A 14,693-nucleotide genomic window follows, 5' to 3' on the forward strand; every position below is an offset into this window, starting at 1 on the left:
GAGCGAAATGTTGAAAAGCTGGTTAAGGGCATTATTACGTGAAATTTGAGCACCTGTTCACAATTTCCACCTGTACTTTCTGTACTTTCTCTGTAATATGGATTAGTAGGTGACATCGTGGCCGAGGAACTTTTTACAAGGTCCAGTGTTTCAGTCCCAGTTTGGGCTCTGTAGTACCCTGCAGAGAGGTATATGTGGTGTGTAGTACAGTTAATAGATATCGTGAGGGACAGAATGAGAAGAAGACCAGGAGGTAGAACGTGAGGAAATCACACAGGGTTGCGATTTTTAAGTTAATATAGCAGTAAAAAGAAAGTAAGAATGCCAACATGGTGTTTATTTCAAATGTTGAACAGAGAGAAAGCCACTGTAAGAAGTTTATTGGCTCGTAAAGTTAACACTTGTTTTGCATTTCATGCAAACTGTTGAGTTTTGTCATTATTCTGAATGTCTTCCTACTTGTCTTAGGTTTTCTTCATTCTATCTTTTGGGATAGATGGAAACAGTAATTTTGACCGAACTGTGACGTTTACTGCTAATGCTTCAAGGTAACAGGACATCTGTGTCTCCACCTAATGTTTGTCATAAATTTCATCTCCTTTGTGTATCTCTCTATTTGAAAACATGTGGGAGTGAGACATCAAAATCATGTGACAATGTCATATTATATTATCACGTTATTTGGATGCTTATCAGTAACTTACTGTCATGTATATGATTTTTTCCTGCGGCCAAATGTATAGTACATAATTGTATTTCTTTAATGTTGTGACTTTTAGCGGAAACGAACTGCACACGTTGAGGGAAAATTACCGGACCAGACAGCTTGGTGTAAAATACAGCATTTTTGCTGTTGTCAGAAGGTTTGCATTTTCTGATCACTTCTATAATTGTTTTGTGGTCCAGAGATTATGCAGTTTAGACTTTTTTCTTTTAAAAATTGTTTTTTTTTTTCATGAAATTACAGTTTAAATGTCAGTGCCACGGTAGATCCACAAAAGTAGGTTGACAGTGTAAGTCATTTTCAGTTGTCCTTCTGTTAGACCACTGATCATATTTTTTCTGTTTTAAATCCATGAAGCTCAGAGGAATCAACCAGTTACATAAACTTCACTGCTGGAAAAAATGATCTGAAGAAGCCTGTTTTGCAGTCATTTGAGGTATTTTTTCCATCATCTTGCACTGCTCTTAATTACATTGCTACTGGTTCTGTATGTGAACAGTTGAGATCAGACTCATTTGAACTGGATGAAGGATGACTTTCTGCAGAATCCCAGAGTGTTTGGAAACAGTACAGATGTTTCATAAATTTCACAGAAGATGTTGCAGCATACAGTGTTTGGTAATTTTTAGTGTGTTATGTGGTGACATCAAAAGTACCACTTAATTTACTTTTGACTGAAACCTAAAGCAAAAAACAAGTACAGCATAAAGAAATGTGAACATAAAACAGAAAAAAAGAGACTTAATTCACATTTTATTAAATAAAAGAAGAACTGGCTCATGAACTGGCTGATTGCTTGCTGTGACTCCTTTGGACTCTAACAATAGTTGAGCAAAAAGTTAAGAGAAATGAGGTCTGTTTTTTCTTGTTTTTTAAGGTTGTTAATTATATAAGAGATTTCAATGCAACAATTACTATAAAGGTCCCAATTAAACTGGGAGAAAAAGACATCTGGACCAATAAAAACAGCATTCAGGTGAGTCTGGAATTGGGCACCACACTACAGGCACAACCAGCGCAGGTACCAGCCTTTACTGAACACAATGCAACGCTGTATAACATGGTAAATGCATGACATATTCATGCAGATTATTATTCTTTATGCAGTTATCTTCTGTATAAAACAGAGTGTAAAATGTGTATTTTCTGTTGATGAAAAACTATTCTGTAGATTATGGGATGTAAAGCACAAAAAGATGAGAACCCTGCCTTTACCGATTTTGTGGAGAAATTGAGGAAAACTCCTAATGTGGTGAGCAAACATTTCTTATACATTACATTTCTTCTATATTTATTCATTAGATTAATCACCGAATGATTATTTCCAGCGTTGTCTCATGTCGATCAAAAGCCTGTGTACGTCAAGCATAGTTACTGACAAAGTAAAATTTGTTCACACTGTGTGTCAAAATACCCCGAAGCACAAAGAAAGAAAGTTGACTTGTGTTGGCTCCTCCTTAGATTAATGTCACGTATAAAACGGTTCCTGTCTGACTTGTTCTCCCTTAGGACTGTACAGTTGCAGTGTGCAGAGTACTACGGTGTGAGGTGTTTTTGAGAAAAGATGAAACCTTGTTTTACAATGTTTCCGGTGAAGTTACTTCAGGCTGGATTGAACAGGTAATGGGATGTTCAACCGTGGTAAAACTCTATTTTATCTTTATAACTGCAGTTTTAGGCCCAGTACCTTCCTCAACGGTACTACACCTGGAGGTGAGATTTGAACTAGAAACCTTCAGGTTCAAAGGCAGGAGCTCTACAAACTAACCTGCCAGCCACCCATATTTTATGAAATACATGAAGTGCATTTACATTTATTTTATATTAAAGGATAAGTTACAGTTGAGCAGGTAACATTGTTAACCCACTACTTGTGTGTGGAGGCCTTTGGCGGGGGGGGTATTTTCTCCATGTGTTTTGGTGTGTGTCCACTGTGTACTTGATTGAGACTCTGTGAGTCAGAGTATCTGATCATGAAATGACCTGTCAGTAAGTGTTATATGAATAAATTGCCCTCTTTCTTCTTGCCCAGACTCAGCTATCAACTGTACGTTTGGTCAGTAGCTCAAGTATGGATTTTGACAAAAACCAGTTTATTTATTTTTCCTCGAGTCCCCAAAGCAGCATTCCAGTCACTGAGGTAATAACATCATACTGTGAATGTGGTGTTAGTTGTCAATATAAAAGTCATTAAAACGCACATAGTGTAATTATTCATGTATCAAGTTTCTATAGGAAGTCCTGTAGGACATAGGATGTTGATACAGAGACTATCGAGCAGGTTTTGTGTGACTGAAGCACAATAGAAAAATAAAAGAAACCCACAACAGTGTAGTGCTTGTTAAATATAAAGAAGACACGACCAAAACAGTATAATTTTGTAAAACTATGCTAAAAGTGGTGTTCTGTTGTGTTACTTAATAATTTTCACCACTGCACTCATAGTAATAAATTATCTTTGTAAAAGTTTCATTTTGTTAAATTATTGTTGTCATTAATGTTTATCATAAGCAGAGCTTGTGTTTACCTGTAGCATGGTAATTCATGTTAGATTATCATCATATTACTGCTTCTCCGGAACCTTTCAAGTTCTTATTTATATTTTAATCTTGATTAATTCCAACAATATTAGTATTAATATTGTTTAATTTACTGTAAGTGTCATAACAGCATCATCTAAAAAATTATAGCAACATTTTTTATTTACTGAAATTTCTATAAAGTTAAAAATTTTAAAGTTCGCATGATCTTATTTTCCTCGTTGCAGATTAGGACACGTGTGGAGATGTCCAGTGAGCCGAACTTCACCAAGGAAATCATAGGAGGCGCATTTGGGGCTTTGCTATTGCTGGCTTTGATCGCGGGTGGACTCTACAAGGTGAACATCTTACCATTTCATACCTCCCTTGGTCATGGTCTGACACACTGCCTTGTCTTCACCACACCTGTAAGAATATAACTGTTTTCTTTCCTCTTTCTCAGGCGGGATTTTTTAAGAGCAAATATAACCAGATGGTTCAAGAAGCTGGAGGAGAAGCAGATGGAGGTGAAGGGGAAAATGCAAGTGCCCCCCCAGCTACTGAATAGACAACGAGGAAACAAAACAGCAGGAGAATAGCAAATGGCTAAATATATTCTCTTGCTTAAAGTGCTTTTCTTATTTTGGAAACCAAAAAGGTGAAATTTACTATTTCAACATGTTTTTGTATGAACATTATGTGTGACAGGTACAAAAATATGCTTTTTTTGCTTCATTCTTGATCTCAGCATTAGCTTGTTCCAGTAAGTGCTATAATGTACAAAAGGATGGTTATAGATCAATTTATAAATACCACTGAAGTCCTTATTTAGTATCTGCTGTATTTCTATAAATGGGGGTTGTGGTGGCGCAGTGGGTTGGACTGGGCCCTGCTCTCCAGTGGGTCTGGGGTTCAAGTCCCGCTTGGGGTGCCCTGCGACGGACTGGCGTCCTGTCCTGGGTGTGTCCCCTCCCCCTCCGGCCTTACACCCTGTGTTACCGGGTAGGCTCCGGTTCCCCGTGACCCCGTGTGGGGCAAGTGGTTCTGAAAATGTGTGTGTGAGAGATTATTTTCTCCTTTGATGGTACATATATTTACATACTGATTTACATTCATTGAGAAATGGATACGGGTTGGAGGCTGTTATCTTCTTTATTTAAAACAGTCTCTCTTAAACCCAGCTGCGAGTTGCATTGGGTAGTTGTGCAGCTAAAGCGCCAATATAGAAGTCCATAGCGATGAAATTTAAGTTGTAAATACAGTTATTTTTTTGAGCTTGCAAAAACTAATAAAGCACTTTAAAGAAATAAGTTTAATGAGTCATATGCAACTGCTAATTCATCATTATGATTCACTGCCATGTGTCTGTTTCAAGGAGTGACCAGTCATGCATCTGGAAAAGGTGGATTTTACTGTCTCTTTTTATGTCTTGATACTAGAAAACTCCCATAAATAACTGTAAAGTATAAAGAAAAATTGCCTTTGATTAAAAGCAATAATGGATAAAACCCTATTGGGTGAAGAGAAGGACAAAGTAAAACACAGTAACCACATTCTTCAAACCACCAGCATCTCCTTGCGCTGCACTAGTGTTCAAAAAAGCTCCCTAAGAACCATAGTGTTTTGTAGTATTGGCCTGATGCTTTTACCACTTGCATGAATAACTTGACACTGATACAGTTCACACACTATGTACGTTTTATGGTTTTTATTGTATTTTATTAATTTTTTTAGAGTTTAAATTGAACTGGTGGTAGATGACTGCATGGTCGTTTTCCTCTTGAGATTCCGCTGACTGGATCGCATCACTGTTAATGTGCATTTATGTCACATATCAATGAACAGAACTGGTGCCGGGGGTGTGGTGGCTTGGCCGGTGTCTGCTGTGTGGCAGATCTAGGGTTCCAGCCCTGCTTGGGGTGCCTTGCAATGGACTGGTGTCCTGTCCTGGCTGTAGTCTCCCCACCCTTCGGCCTTGTCCCCTGTGTTGCTGGGTAGGTTCCGGCTTGCCGCGCCCTGCCTGGGACAAGCAGTTATTGACCTTAGTTGGTTAGAGCCAGTGTCCTCCTGTTGCACTCTGGGAGCTTTCAACCAGCCTGCTGGCTACTCATTCCTCTTGAATCTATTGAATGGATCTATTGATATACAATGGACATGGCCAAAAGAAAAAGGGTTGTGTGCTATACATCACCCCAGAATCCCAAGCTCATCCAACATGAAGATGTAGCTCATTTCACTCCAGATCTCCTAATTCAGTCACTTAAAGTTCCACAAACAGATGTTAGTGGGCAGTAAAGAGCAGTCAAAAATTTGGGTCACTGGGTGTTTTGGATCTTTCAATACCAGACACCTATACCCAAGTGACCCAGCCAGGATTGACCAGGCCCTAGCATGTGTCCATGTAGAATTACCTTTATCCTACACCCAACCTTTCCTGATTGACAGCTTTCTCTCCATAACCTTGGCAACAACACACACCCGACCTTCCCAGAACACTGGCCAGACCAGCTGTCACCGTACCTACCACTATGCTTTGCTGAAACTGTAACTTTGCCTGCCCCATTGTAGCCAGCATGTTCCACTTCTTTCCTAACCTGGCACACAGGGTGTAAGGCCGGAGGAGGAGGGGACGCACCCAGGACGGGACACCAGTCCCGTCGCAAGGCACCCCAAGCGGGACTCAAACCCCAAACCCACTGAAGAGCAGGACCAGGACCAACCCACTGCACCACTGCGCCACCGCACCCCCTGTTACAGGCAGATTGTACTGATATTGAAAAGGAGGCATCTCTAAGATTATGCTATGGCTACAATGAAGTAGAGACTCAAGTCAGTCCTTAATACCAGCTTTTTGACAGATGAAGTGGATAAGATGAGCAAATTGTCAAGTTTAAAAGAGAACCTTCGACAGGCAGAAGGACCAGTGTGGAGATGCAGGATTTCAGTTAGAGAGGTTGAGTTCTACATGGCAGTCAGTCTAGGCAGCAATATCAGAAGAAATACAATGCTTGAGGAATATTTTTGATGGGGTAAAGTTCAAAAACCCCCATCTCTTTGTCCCTGTTTCCAGCCTGCGCTGCTCCTCCAACCATCCCTTCACACATCTCACCCTCACATTTCTCTACCATTAAGTTAAAATGTGACAATGATTGCAAACTCAGTCCTCTTCCCCTCTCGCCCCCTCTTTGTGTCTCTTGCCATGACTTCAAGGACAAGAAGACTTGCCATGCCCACAGGCTTTAATTTATCACCCTCATTCTCACTTCCATTGATTACAGCTTGTACTGCTGTTTGTGACTGTTGGTGATCAGTGAGATCAATGTGAATGCTACATGTTTATGAAATAAGTCAACAACTGACATATGAATTTGTCATTTTAAAATATGCATATCAAATTCAACTTTATTGATGCTCTAAGACTACACACCCAGTGAATAAATCAAATTATTAAATCAATTAATCACTGATTTCAGACAAATCTAAAATAGATGATAGATGACAGACAGTAATAATAGGCATCTGTAAGTGCCTGAAAATATTTGGTGATGCAAAACAAACAGTACACTAAACAAACACTTGCACAATTAACAAGTTCAAACTTTCAAGACAATTTGAGTTAACAAAACTAAAAGTATTGCTGTATGCATAGCAATGAAAAGAAAAGCATTCAAAAATATTTCAAGCAAAGAACCAATTTTTCACACCTTATTAAAAACAGTTGAGGAAATTCAATACTTTCACTGTCATAATGTTGAAATGAAAAAAAATGTAAGACATTACAATTGAAGGAAGAGTTGCTAAATAAGGCACCTTATAGCCAAGAAACAGTGCTTCAATCAATGATAGTATTAGAGAAGGCTCATTTGCAGTTAAACTGGATATCTTGTCTATTACACATAAAACTAAAGACTAAATGATTCTTGTTACTTCTGCAAAATAAATACCTTCATTTTTGCAGTAACAGTTGATCACTCTCCACTGTAAAAAAATTTTTAAATCTAATGACATTTTTTGTAAGTGTCATTGTAGACGTATAAATGTCCAAAAATGATATGCTTATGCTAAAACTGTACACTGGAATTTTTTTTTTTTTTTTTTTTTTAAGCATGAAACTTCACTTGGTCCCCTGCTATCTTTGGCAAGTACAGTGCAATACTCACTTTATAGCCTGAGTAATATGCGGGTATGAAGTCCAGTTTAACCTTCCCAGTTCAGCTCTATGTGGCTCAGTTGCGTCATGTGCCAAGTCACTTATTACACTCTCTCGTGTGTGGACCCACACTGAACAAGCCTACCGCAGCAACACTACTGCAACCAGGGAGGTCACGGCATTGGCCAGCACAGCCAACTTACTCGCCCAGCTATAGGAAGCCCGGCCAATGAGCTGAGCATCTGGCACGCTACTTTGGATGAAGTCAGTATAGGCAGACACCTCGGTATAGACACCAGGTTGGTTGGGTCGGGCACAGCCAAATCCAAAGCTGACCACACCTGCTTGCACCCACGTCCCATTCACCATGGAGCACACAAGAGGTCCACCAGAATCCCCCTGCGAGACAACATGTTGAAGGTTTTTTTGAAGACAAGACTTAAAGGTGTGTTGTAGTGAATTTGAGATGTAAACGATTCAAAATCGTAATTCACAAAGCAAGCATAACAGCTGAGACGCCAGTGTTCTTAACAAGCATTAGGAACTTACTGCAGAAAGAACAATCAATGGCTACTGATGCTGTAACATTTTTCTGTACTGTGTGTTTAAGGATGAAATAAGGCCATTGCTTTCGTATTCCACTTTTTATTATAAGGGTTGTCTGTATGTTCTTACCATTGACAATAAAGCTAATGCGACTAACAACCTGCAATTAAGAAAATGCTTTAACTGCCTCTGTGACTTCACCAAGAGAGTAAATATAAAGCACCAGAATCATAAACACAAAGTCTTCACTCTAACCATGTACTGAAGAACGTCTAAAATATCTCTTACCTGGCAGGCATCCTTTCCACCCTCTGGATAACCGGCACAAATCATGCTAGACAGGATGCTTATGTTTTCAGTGGCCTGGAGCATCTGCTGACAGGTAGGCTGGTCAATGATGGGGACTTGAACTTGCTGTAAAGTTCCCACACCTGACAGAGAAACTTTAACAAATACAAAAAAAAATTAAGAAAAGTAAGAGTAACGGTGATAAAATAAAACAAAAACTTATTCTCCCTTGAAGACATGAGAAATGGAATTCCTCTGTACTGATGTGAAAACTGGCAGATGATTTGCCAGCAATTCCATACAACTGAAACAGTGATGGGGGGACTATTACAGTTTGAACTTACAGATAACATGTTACAACAAAATGACAATCCTAAATTTTAAACAGGACAAAGTGTTGTAATCTTCTGTTAAAAAAACACAACATGTAGTTCCACCAGTTACACTTCTGCTAATACAGTAGTGGGCAATATTTAAAAAGTAAGATTTAACTTCATTTCCATACCAGGTCTCCTAACATGTAGAGAAAGAAGTCTGACAAGAACAATGAAACCTGCGATGTCCTTAAAAAAATTTTTAAAAAAACTGACACATTAGGAATGAGTACCTGATTTAATAATACAAAAAAAACTTGGCAAATTTGATTACAATTTAGCTACATATAAAGAGATGCAGACTAACAGTCCACCCCTACTGTTCAAAACAACAAAGCTGTGAAAAGCAAAAAGAAAGAATTACTTGCCAAGTTAACTGTAACTTGAAGCCTATTAATTCCATTTATTCCACTGAACAAGAGGGTAAAGCTAAAGTGGAAAGTTGGATTAAAACAGTTCAGCAATGTAATAGGGAAAAAAAAGCATAAAAAGCTTTACTGCACATAACTATACAAAAACTCCAGAAAAAAAATAGCACAGCATCAACCATAAAATAAAAAAGTCTAAATATTACAGAACAAATCTCAATAACTTAACCTTAAAGAAAAAAAGGGTTCAGAAAACCTCTTAACACTCGTTTAAGTTGACAACAAGCTGTATAAAAACACAGAAGGGTAACATCCGGGAAGAACTACACAGCAAATATCTCTTGAATCCAAGTCTCAACATCTCATCGTTATACTCTTTGTGGATTACTTTTCCCTCAAAAGGCTTAAAAGTTTTTGCTAATTGGTTGAACAATTATTATAACTGTAACTTTCTATTCACCACATTAAATTCCTGACATCTTCACTGGGTTTTAACAATATACCCCACCAGACAGGACCACCTGCCAACTGACACTCCACTCACCTCCCTCCTGAACCTGCCCCCAGCCAGTGACATAGCAAAGCATCCCACTGGGGAACAGGGTGTTGGCATCAGGTAGACAAACTGGCTGAATGTAGTCTGACCAGGTCACTGGGCTGTCCAGCTGGACCAGAGCTATGTCCAGCCCTTCCTGGGCATCGACATAACCTGGTGGAATCGTCACTTGAGCAACACGCTTTGAAACTTCATACTGGTTAAATCCGTTGAGCTGGTAACAGCCCAGGTACAGCACATAGGAGGACAAACTGGAAGACCTGAGAAGGAATTAAAAAAAATAAAGATCACACTCCACACCAGGACATTCATACCCTTTAAACACCAGTGAGCAATAAAGCACTGTCCATGAGGGCAGATTGGAGTCTTACGCTGGGAAGCAATGGGCAGCAGACAACACCCAGTCTTCTGCAATGATAGACCCTCCACAAATGTGGCCATCCGTTATTGTCTGGATATCCACCTGCCATGGCCAAGCACCTTCTTGTGCATTAGTTCCTCCGACAATCCTGTTGGTCAGGGGAGGCAGTCCGCACACTAATAACAAAAAGACAATTTTAACAAATTTTTAAAAATGTTACGCTGATATCAACAAGCGCCATCGAGTCAGTGTTTTAAGTCAATACTTGCTGAGCACATATAGAGTGACACATGAATTTTCTGTCCTACGTTTGTATCCCTAGGATAATAATAACAAGTCATCAAATATATTCATACAATATTTAAAAAAAATTTATTTAACAGATACTTTTCTCAGTATTGACTTACATTAAGCTACTTACGATGATTCCCTACAGTTACTTTTTACTGGTGAAGTTCTGGGTGGGTAAGCGAAAGAGTACTATAACAGAAAGGGGAACTCAAACCTGTGCCCTCCGAGATTATCATCATATTACTGCTTATCTGAAACCTTTCGAGTTCTTATTTATATTTTAATCTTAATTAATTCCAACAATATTAGTATTAATATTGTTTAATTTATGGTGTCATAACAGCATCATCTAAATAATTATAGCAACATTTTTTATTTAATTTACTGAAACTTCTTTAAATTTAAACATTTAAAAGTTCGCATGATCTTATTTTCCTCGTTGCAGATTAGGACACGTGTGGAGATGTCCAGTGAGCCGAACTTCACCAAGGAAATCATAGGAGGCGCATTTGGGGCTTTGCTATTGCTGGCTTTGATTGCGGGTGGACTCTACAAGGTGAACATCTTACCATTTCATACCTCCCTTGGTCATGGTCTGACACACTGCCTTGTCTTCACCACCCCTGTAAGAGTATAACTGTTTTCTTTCCTCTTTCTCAGGCGGGATTTTTTAAGAGCAAATATAACCAGATGGTTCAAGAAGCTGGAGGAGAAGGAGATGGAGGTGAAAGGGAAAATGCAAATGCCCCCCCCCAGCCACTGAATAGACAACAAGAAAAAAAAACTACAAAATCAGTTTTTTGTACTCTATAGAATGTTTAAAAAAGAAAAATGGAGGCCAAATGTGGCTAAATATACTATTTTGTAATGCTTTCATATGAAGATTATGTAAGAGGTACAGAAATTATGCCTTCTTCTTGCTTAATTCCTAATGTTGGCATTAGTGTTTTCCAGCAAATCTACTGTATTGGACTAAAAGAGAATTATAGATCAATATCTAAAAACTTCTTAAGCCCTATTGTTGTGTTTGCTGTGTTTTTGTGACTGTATGTACAGTATCTGAAAATATATTTTCATGTGATGGCATATTTACAGACTGATCAACAATAATAAACAAATAGACACAATGTGGAGGCTATTAACTATGAATTATGTATATAACACATGGGGGGACACACCATCACAACCACTTGTCGCATCCGGGGTCGCGGGGAGCCAGAGCTTAACCCGGCAACACAGAGCGTAGGCGTGGAGGGAGAGGGGACACACCCAGAACGGGACGCCAGTCCGTCGCAAGGCACCCCAAGCGGGACTGGAACCCCACACCTACCGGAGAGTAGGACCCAACCCAATCCACTGCACCACCAAACCATATATGGGGACTCCCAGTGAAAATTTCTTTATGCTTATGGAACCTAATATTACATAACCATGCAGTTGCACTGCATAGTTGTGTATCTAAAGCTTTGTGTGAATAATGCAACAATAAAAATAGAAACACACAGCTGTGAAATATAAGTTCTTTACACTATGGTTTTAGAGACTGTGATGGACTGGTGTCCCATGCAGGACATACCCTGACTGGCTTGGTGCCATGTGCATCAAGGATGAACTACGGGCCACTGTGACCCTGTCTTTGTCAAGTGGTAAATGTGAGTGAGTGAGTGAGTGAGTGAGTGAGTATGTATGCAAGCCATTGAATGAAAACTTTTCAAGTAGTTTCATGCACAGAAACACTTTTTTTTCCTTGGAATGTCGCTCAATTCCATTCCAGTAGACAACTTTATTGTACGGATTAATAAGGAGAAGTTAAGGAAACAGGGAGGGAGCATCATATCCTCCATATCCTTACCTTTAAGATATTAATGATAATAAGACAAGTGACGAAAAAAAGAAAAAAAAATCTCCACGTTTCGTTACTTTTAACTTTAACTGTGTGGATCTGTGCCGCTCAAACCGGGCTTCCGTCTCCTTCGTTATCGCCATCATGACAGTTGTTCACACTGCGGATGACGTCATCCACCCCCCCCTTCACCCAACGCCCCCCACCTTCCCCATCTCCCCCACCTCCACACCCTCGACACTCGATTTTCCTGTCATTGTGATTGTTAATGTTTCGATTCAATTGTGCTGTTCAAACCAACTCTAGACTTTAAATGAATATATGACACGTTATTTTAGTCATTTACTGCACTTTTGGTCGTGTATTTTCAGGCGGGAAGTCCAACGCGTTTTATTGTGTTATTTTGTCCATCCATCTTCCTCCGCTATCCGGGGCTGGGTCACGGGGGCAGCAGTCCGAGCAGAGTCCTCCAGACTTCCCTCTCCCCGCACACCTCCTCCAGGTCCTCTGGGGAAACCCCAAGGCGTTCCCAGGCCAGCCGGGAGACATAGTCTCTCCAACGTGTCCTGGGTCTGCCCTGAGGCCTCCTCCCAGTGGGACAAGCCCGGAACACCTCCCTAGGGAGGGGTCCAGGAGGCATCCGAACAGATGCCCGAGCCACCTCAACTGGCTCCTCTCGATGCGGAGGAGCAGCGGCTCTACTCCGAGCTCCTCCCGGGTGACTGAGCTCCTCACCCTATCCCTAAGGGTGCGCCCAGCCACTCTGCGGAGGAAGCTCATTTCTGCCGCTTGTATCCGCGATCTCATTCTTTCGGTCATGATCCAGAGTTCATGACCATAGGTGAGGGTAGGAACGTAGATCGACCGGTAAATTGAGAGCTTCGCCTTACGACTCAGCTCCCTCTTCACCACAACAGACCGGTACAATGACCGCATTACTGCGGACGCCGCACCGATCCGTCCGTCAACCTGCCGCTCCATTTTTCCCTTACTCGTGAACAAGACCCCGAGATATTTAAACTCCTCCACTTGAGGGAGCAACTCCCCCCCAACCCGGAGGGGGCAATCCACCTTTTTCCAACTGAGGACCATGGTCTCGGATTTGGAGGTGCTGATTCTCATCCCCACTGCTTCGCACTCGGCTGCAAACCTCCCCAGTGCACGCTGTAAGTCTTGACTTGATGAAGCCAACAGGACCACATCGTCCGCATAAATCAGAGACGAGATCTCGCGGCCACCAAAACAGACACACTCTGTTCCCTGGCTGCGCCTAGAAATTCTGTCCATGAAGATAATGAACAGAATCGGTGACAAAGGGCAGCCCTGGCGGAGTCCAACATGCACCAGGAACAGGTCTGACTTACTGCCGGCAATGCGAACCAAGCTCCTGCTCCGGTCATACAGGGAACGAACAGCCCGTAACAGTGAGCCCCGAACCCCGTAATCCCGAAGCACCTCCCACAGGATGCCACGAGGGACACGGTCGAATGCCTTCTCCAGGTCCACAAAGCACATATGGACTGGTTGGGCCAGCTCCTATGAACCCTCCAGCACCCTAGTGAGGGTATAGAGCTGGTCCAGTGTTCCACGGCCAGGGCGAAAACCGCATTGCTCCTCCTGAATCCGAGGTTCGACTATCGGTCGGATTCTCCTCTCCAGTACCCTGGCACAGACTTTCCCAGGGAGGCTAAGGAGTGTGATCCTCCTGTAGTTGGAACACAATCTCCGGTCCCCCTTCTTAAAAAGAGGGACCACTACCCCGGTCTGCCAGTCCAGAGGCACCGTCCCCGAACTCCACGCGATGCTGCAGAGGCGTGTCAGCCAAGACAGCCCCACAACATCCAGAGACTTGAGAAACTCGGGGCGGATCTCATCCACCCCCGGAACCGTGCCCCCGAGGAGTTTTTTGACTACCTCAGCAACTTCAGCCAGGGTAATGGACGAGTCCCCTTCCAAGTCCCCAGCCTCAGCTTCCTCTACGGAAGGCGTGTCGGAGGGATTGAGGAGATCCTCAAAGTACTCCTTCCACCGCCCGAGGACATCCTCAGCTGAGGTCAACAGCGCACCACTTCCACTGTAAACAGTGTTTGTGGAACACCGTTTTCCCCCCTCTGAGTCGTCGGACGGTTTGCCAGAATCTCTTTGAGGCCGACCGAAAGTCTTCCTCCATGGCCTCACCGAACTCCTCCCAAGCCCGAGTTTTTGCCGCGGCGACTGCCAGAGCCACGCTCCGTCTGGCCCGCCGGTACCCGTCAGCTGCTTCAGGAGTCCCATGAGCCAGCCAGGCCCGATAGAACTCCTTCTTCAGCTTGACGGCATCCCTTACTTCCGGTGTCCACCACCGTGTTCGGGGATTGCCGCCGCGACAGGCGCCGGAGACCTTATGGCCGCAGCTCCGAACCGCCGCCCAGACAATGGAGGCGCGGAACATAGTCCATTCGGACTCAATGTCCCCCACCTCCCTCGGGACCTGGTTGAAGCTCTGTCGGAGGTGGGAGTTGAAGACCTCTCTGACAGGGGCCTCCGCCAAACGTTCCCAACAGACCCTAACTATGTGTTTGGGCCTGCCAGGTCTGTCCAGCTTTTTCCCCCGCCATCGAATCCAACTCACCACCAGGTGGTGATCAGTTGACAGCTCAGCCCCTCTCTTCACCCGAGTGTCCAAGACATATG

General features: G+C 42.3%; 2 protein-coding genes across 2 annotated transcripts in view; one reads left to right on the top strand and one right to left on the bottom strand.

The window, feature by feature from the left end:
- The window catches only part of LOC108926045 (integrin alpha-M-like), a 38,675-nt gene extending 34,521 nt beyond the window's left edge, over positions 1 to 4,154 (top strand). The window contains exons 22-30 of the mRNA XM_029246858.1: positions 469 to 548; positions 780 to 863; positions 1,082 to 1,160; positions 1,602 to 1,700; positions 1,896 to 1,976; positions 2,234 to 2,344; positions 2,757 to 2,864; positions 3,492 to 3,602; positions 3,707 to 4,154. Of these exons, the coding sequence (XP_029102691.1) occupies positions 469 to 548; positions 780 to 863; positions 1,082 to 1,160; positions 1,602 to 1,700; positions 1,896 to 1,976; positions 2,234 to 2,344; positions 2,757 to 2,864; positions 3,492 to 3,602; positions 3,707 to 3,811 (858 nt within the window). The 3' untranslated portion in view covers positions 3,812 to 4,154. The remainder of the gene's footprint in view (positions 1 to 468; positions 549 to 779; positions 864 to 1,081; positions 1,161 to 1,601; positions 1,701 to 1,895; positions 1,977 to 2,233; positions 2,345 to 2,756; positions 2,865 to 3,491; positions 3,603 to 3,706) is intronic.
- Positions 4,155 to 7,356: 3,202 nt separating this feature from the next.
- LOC108925186 (serine protease 27-like) lies at positions 7,357 to 10,769 on the bottom strand. The gene is made up of 5 exons (XM_029246950.1): positions 10,757 to 10,769; positions 9,897 to 10,083; positions 9,514 to 9,785; positions 8,228 to 8,382; positions 7,357 to 7,792 (listed from the first exon to the last, which is right to left on the bottom strand). The coding sequence occupies exons 1-5, from the start codon at positions 10,767 to 10,769 to the stop codon at positions 7,535 to 7,537; spliced, it is 885 nt and encodes a 294-aa protein (XP_029102783.1). The 3' UTR covers positions 7,357 to 7,534.
- Positions 10,770 to 14,693: the final 3,924 nt, after the last annotated feature.

Source organism: Scleropages formosus, chromosome 20 (genome assembly GCF_900964775.1).
Source record: "Scleropages formosus chromosome 20, fSclFor1.1, whole genome shotgun sequence".
NCBI lineage: Eukaryota > Metazoa > Chordata > Actinopteri > Osteoglossiformes > Osteoglossidae > Scleropages > Scleropages formosus.

Excerpts from the sequence above, each read along its gene's own strand:
- LOC108925186 (XM_029246950.1), bottom strand. Across the intron at positions 9,786-9,896 it reads GCTGCCCATTGCTTCCCAGC|GTCTTCCAGTTTGTCCTCCT; the intron begins GTAAGACTCCAA and ends ATTCCTTCTCAG. Across the intron at positions 8,383-9,513 it reads GGGGCAGGTTCAGGAGGGAG|TTTCTCTGTCAGGTGTGGGA; the intron begins GTGAGTGGAGTG and ends TATTTGTTAAAG.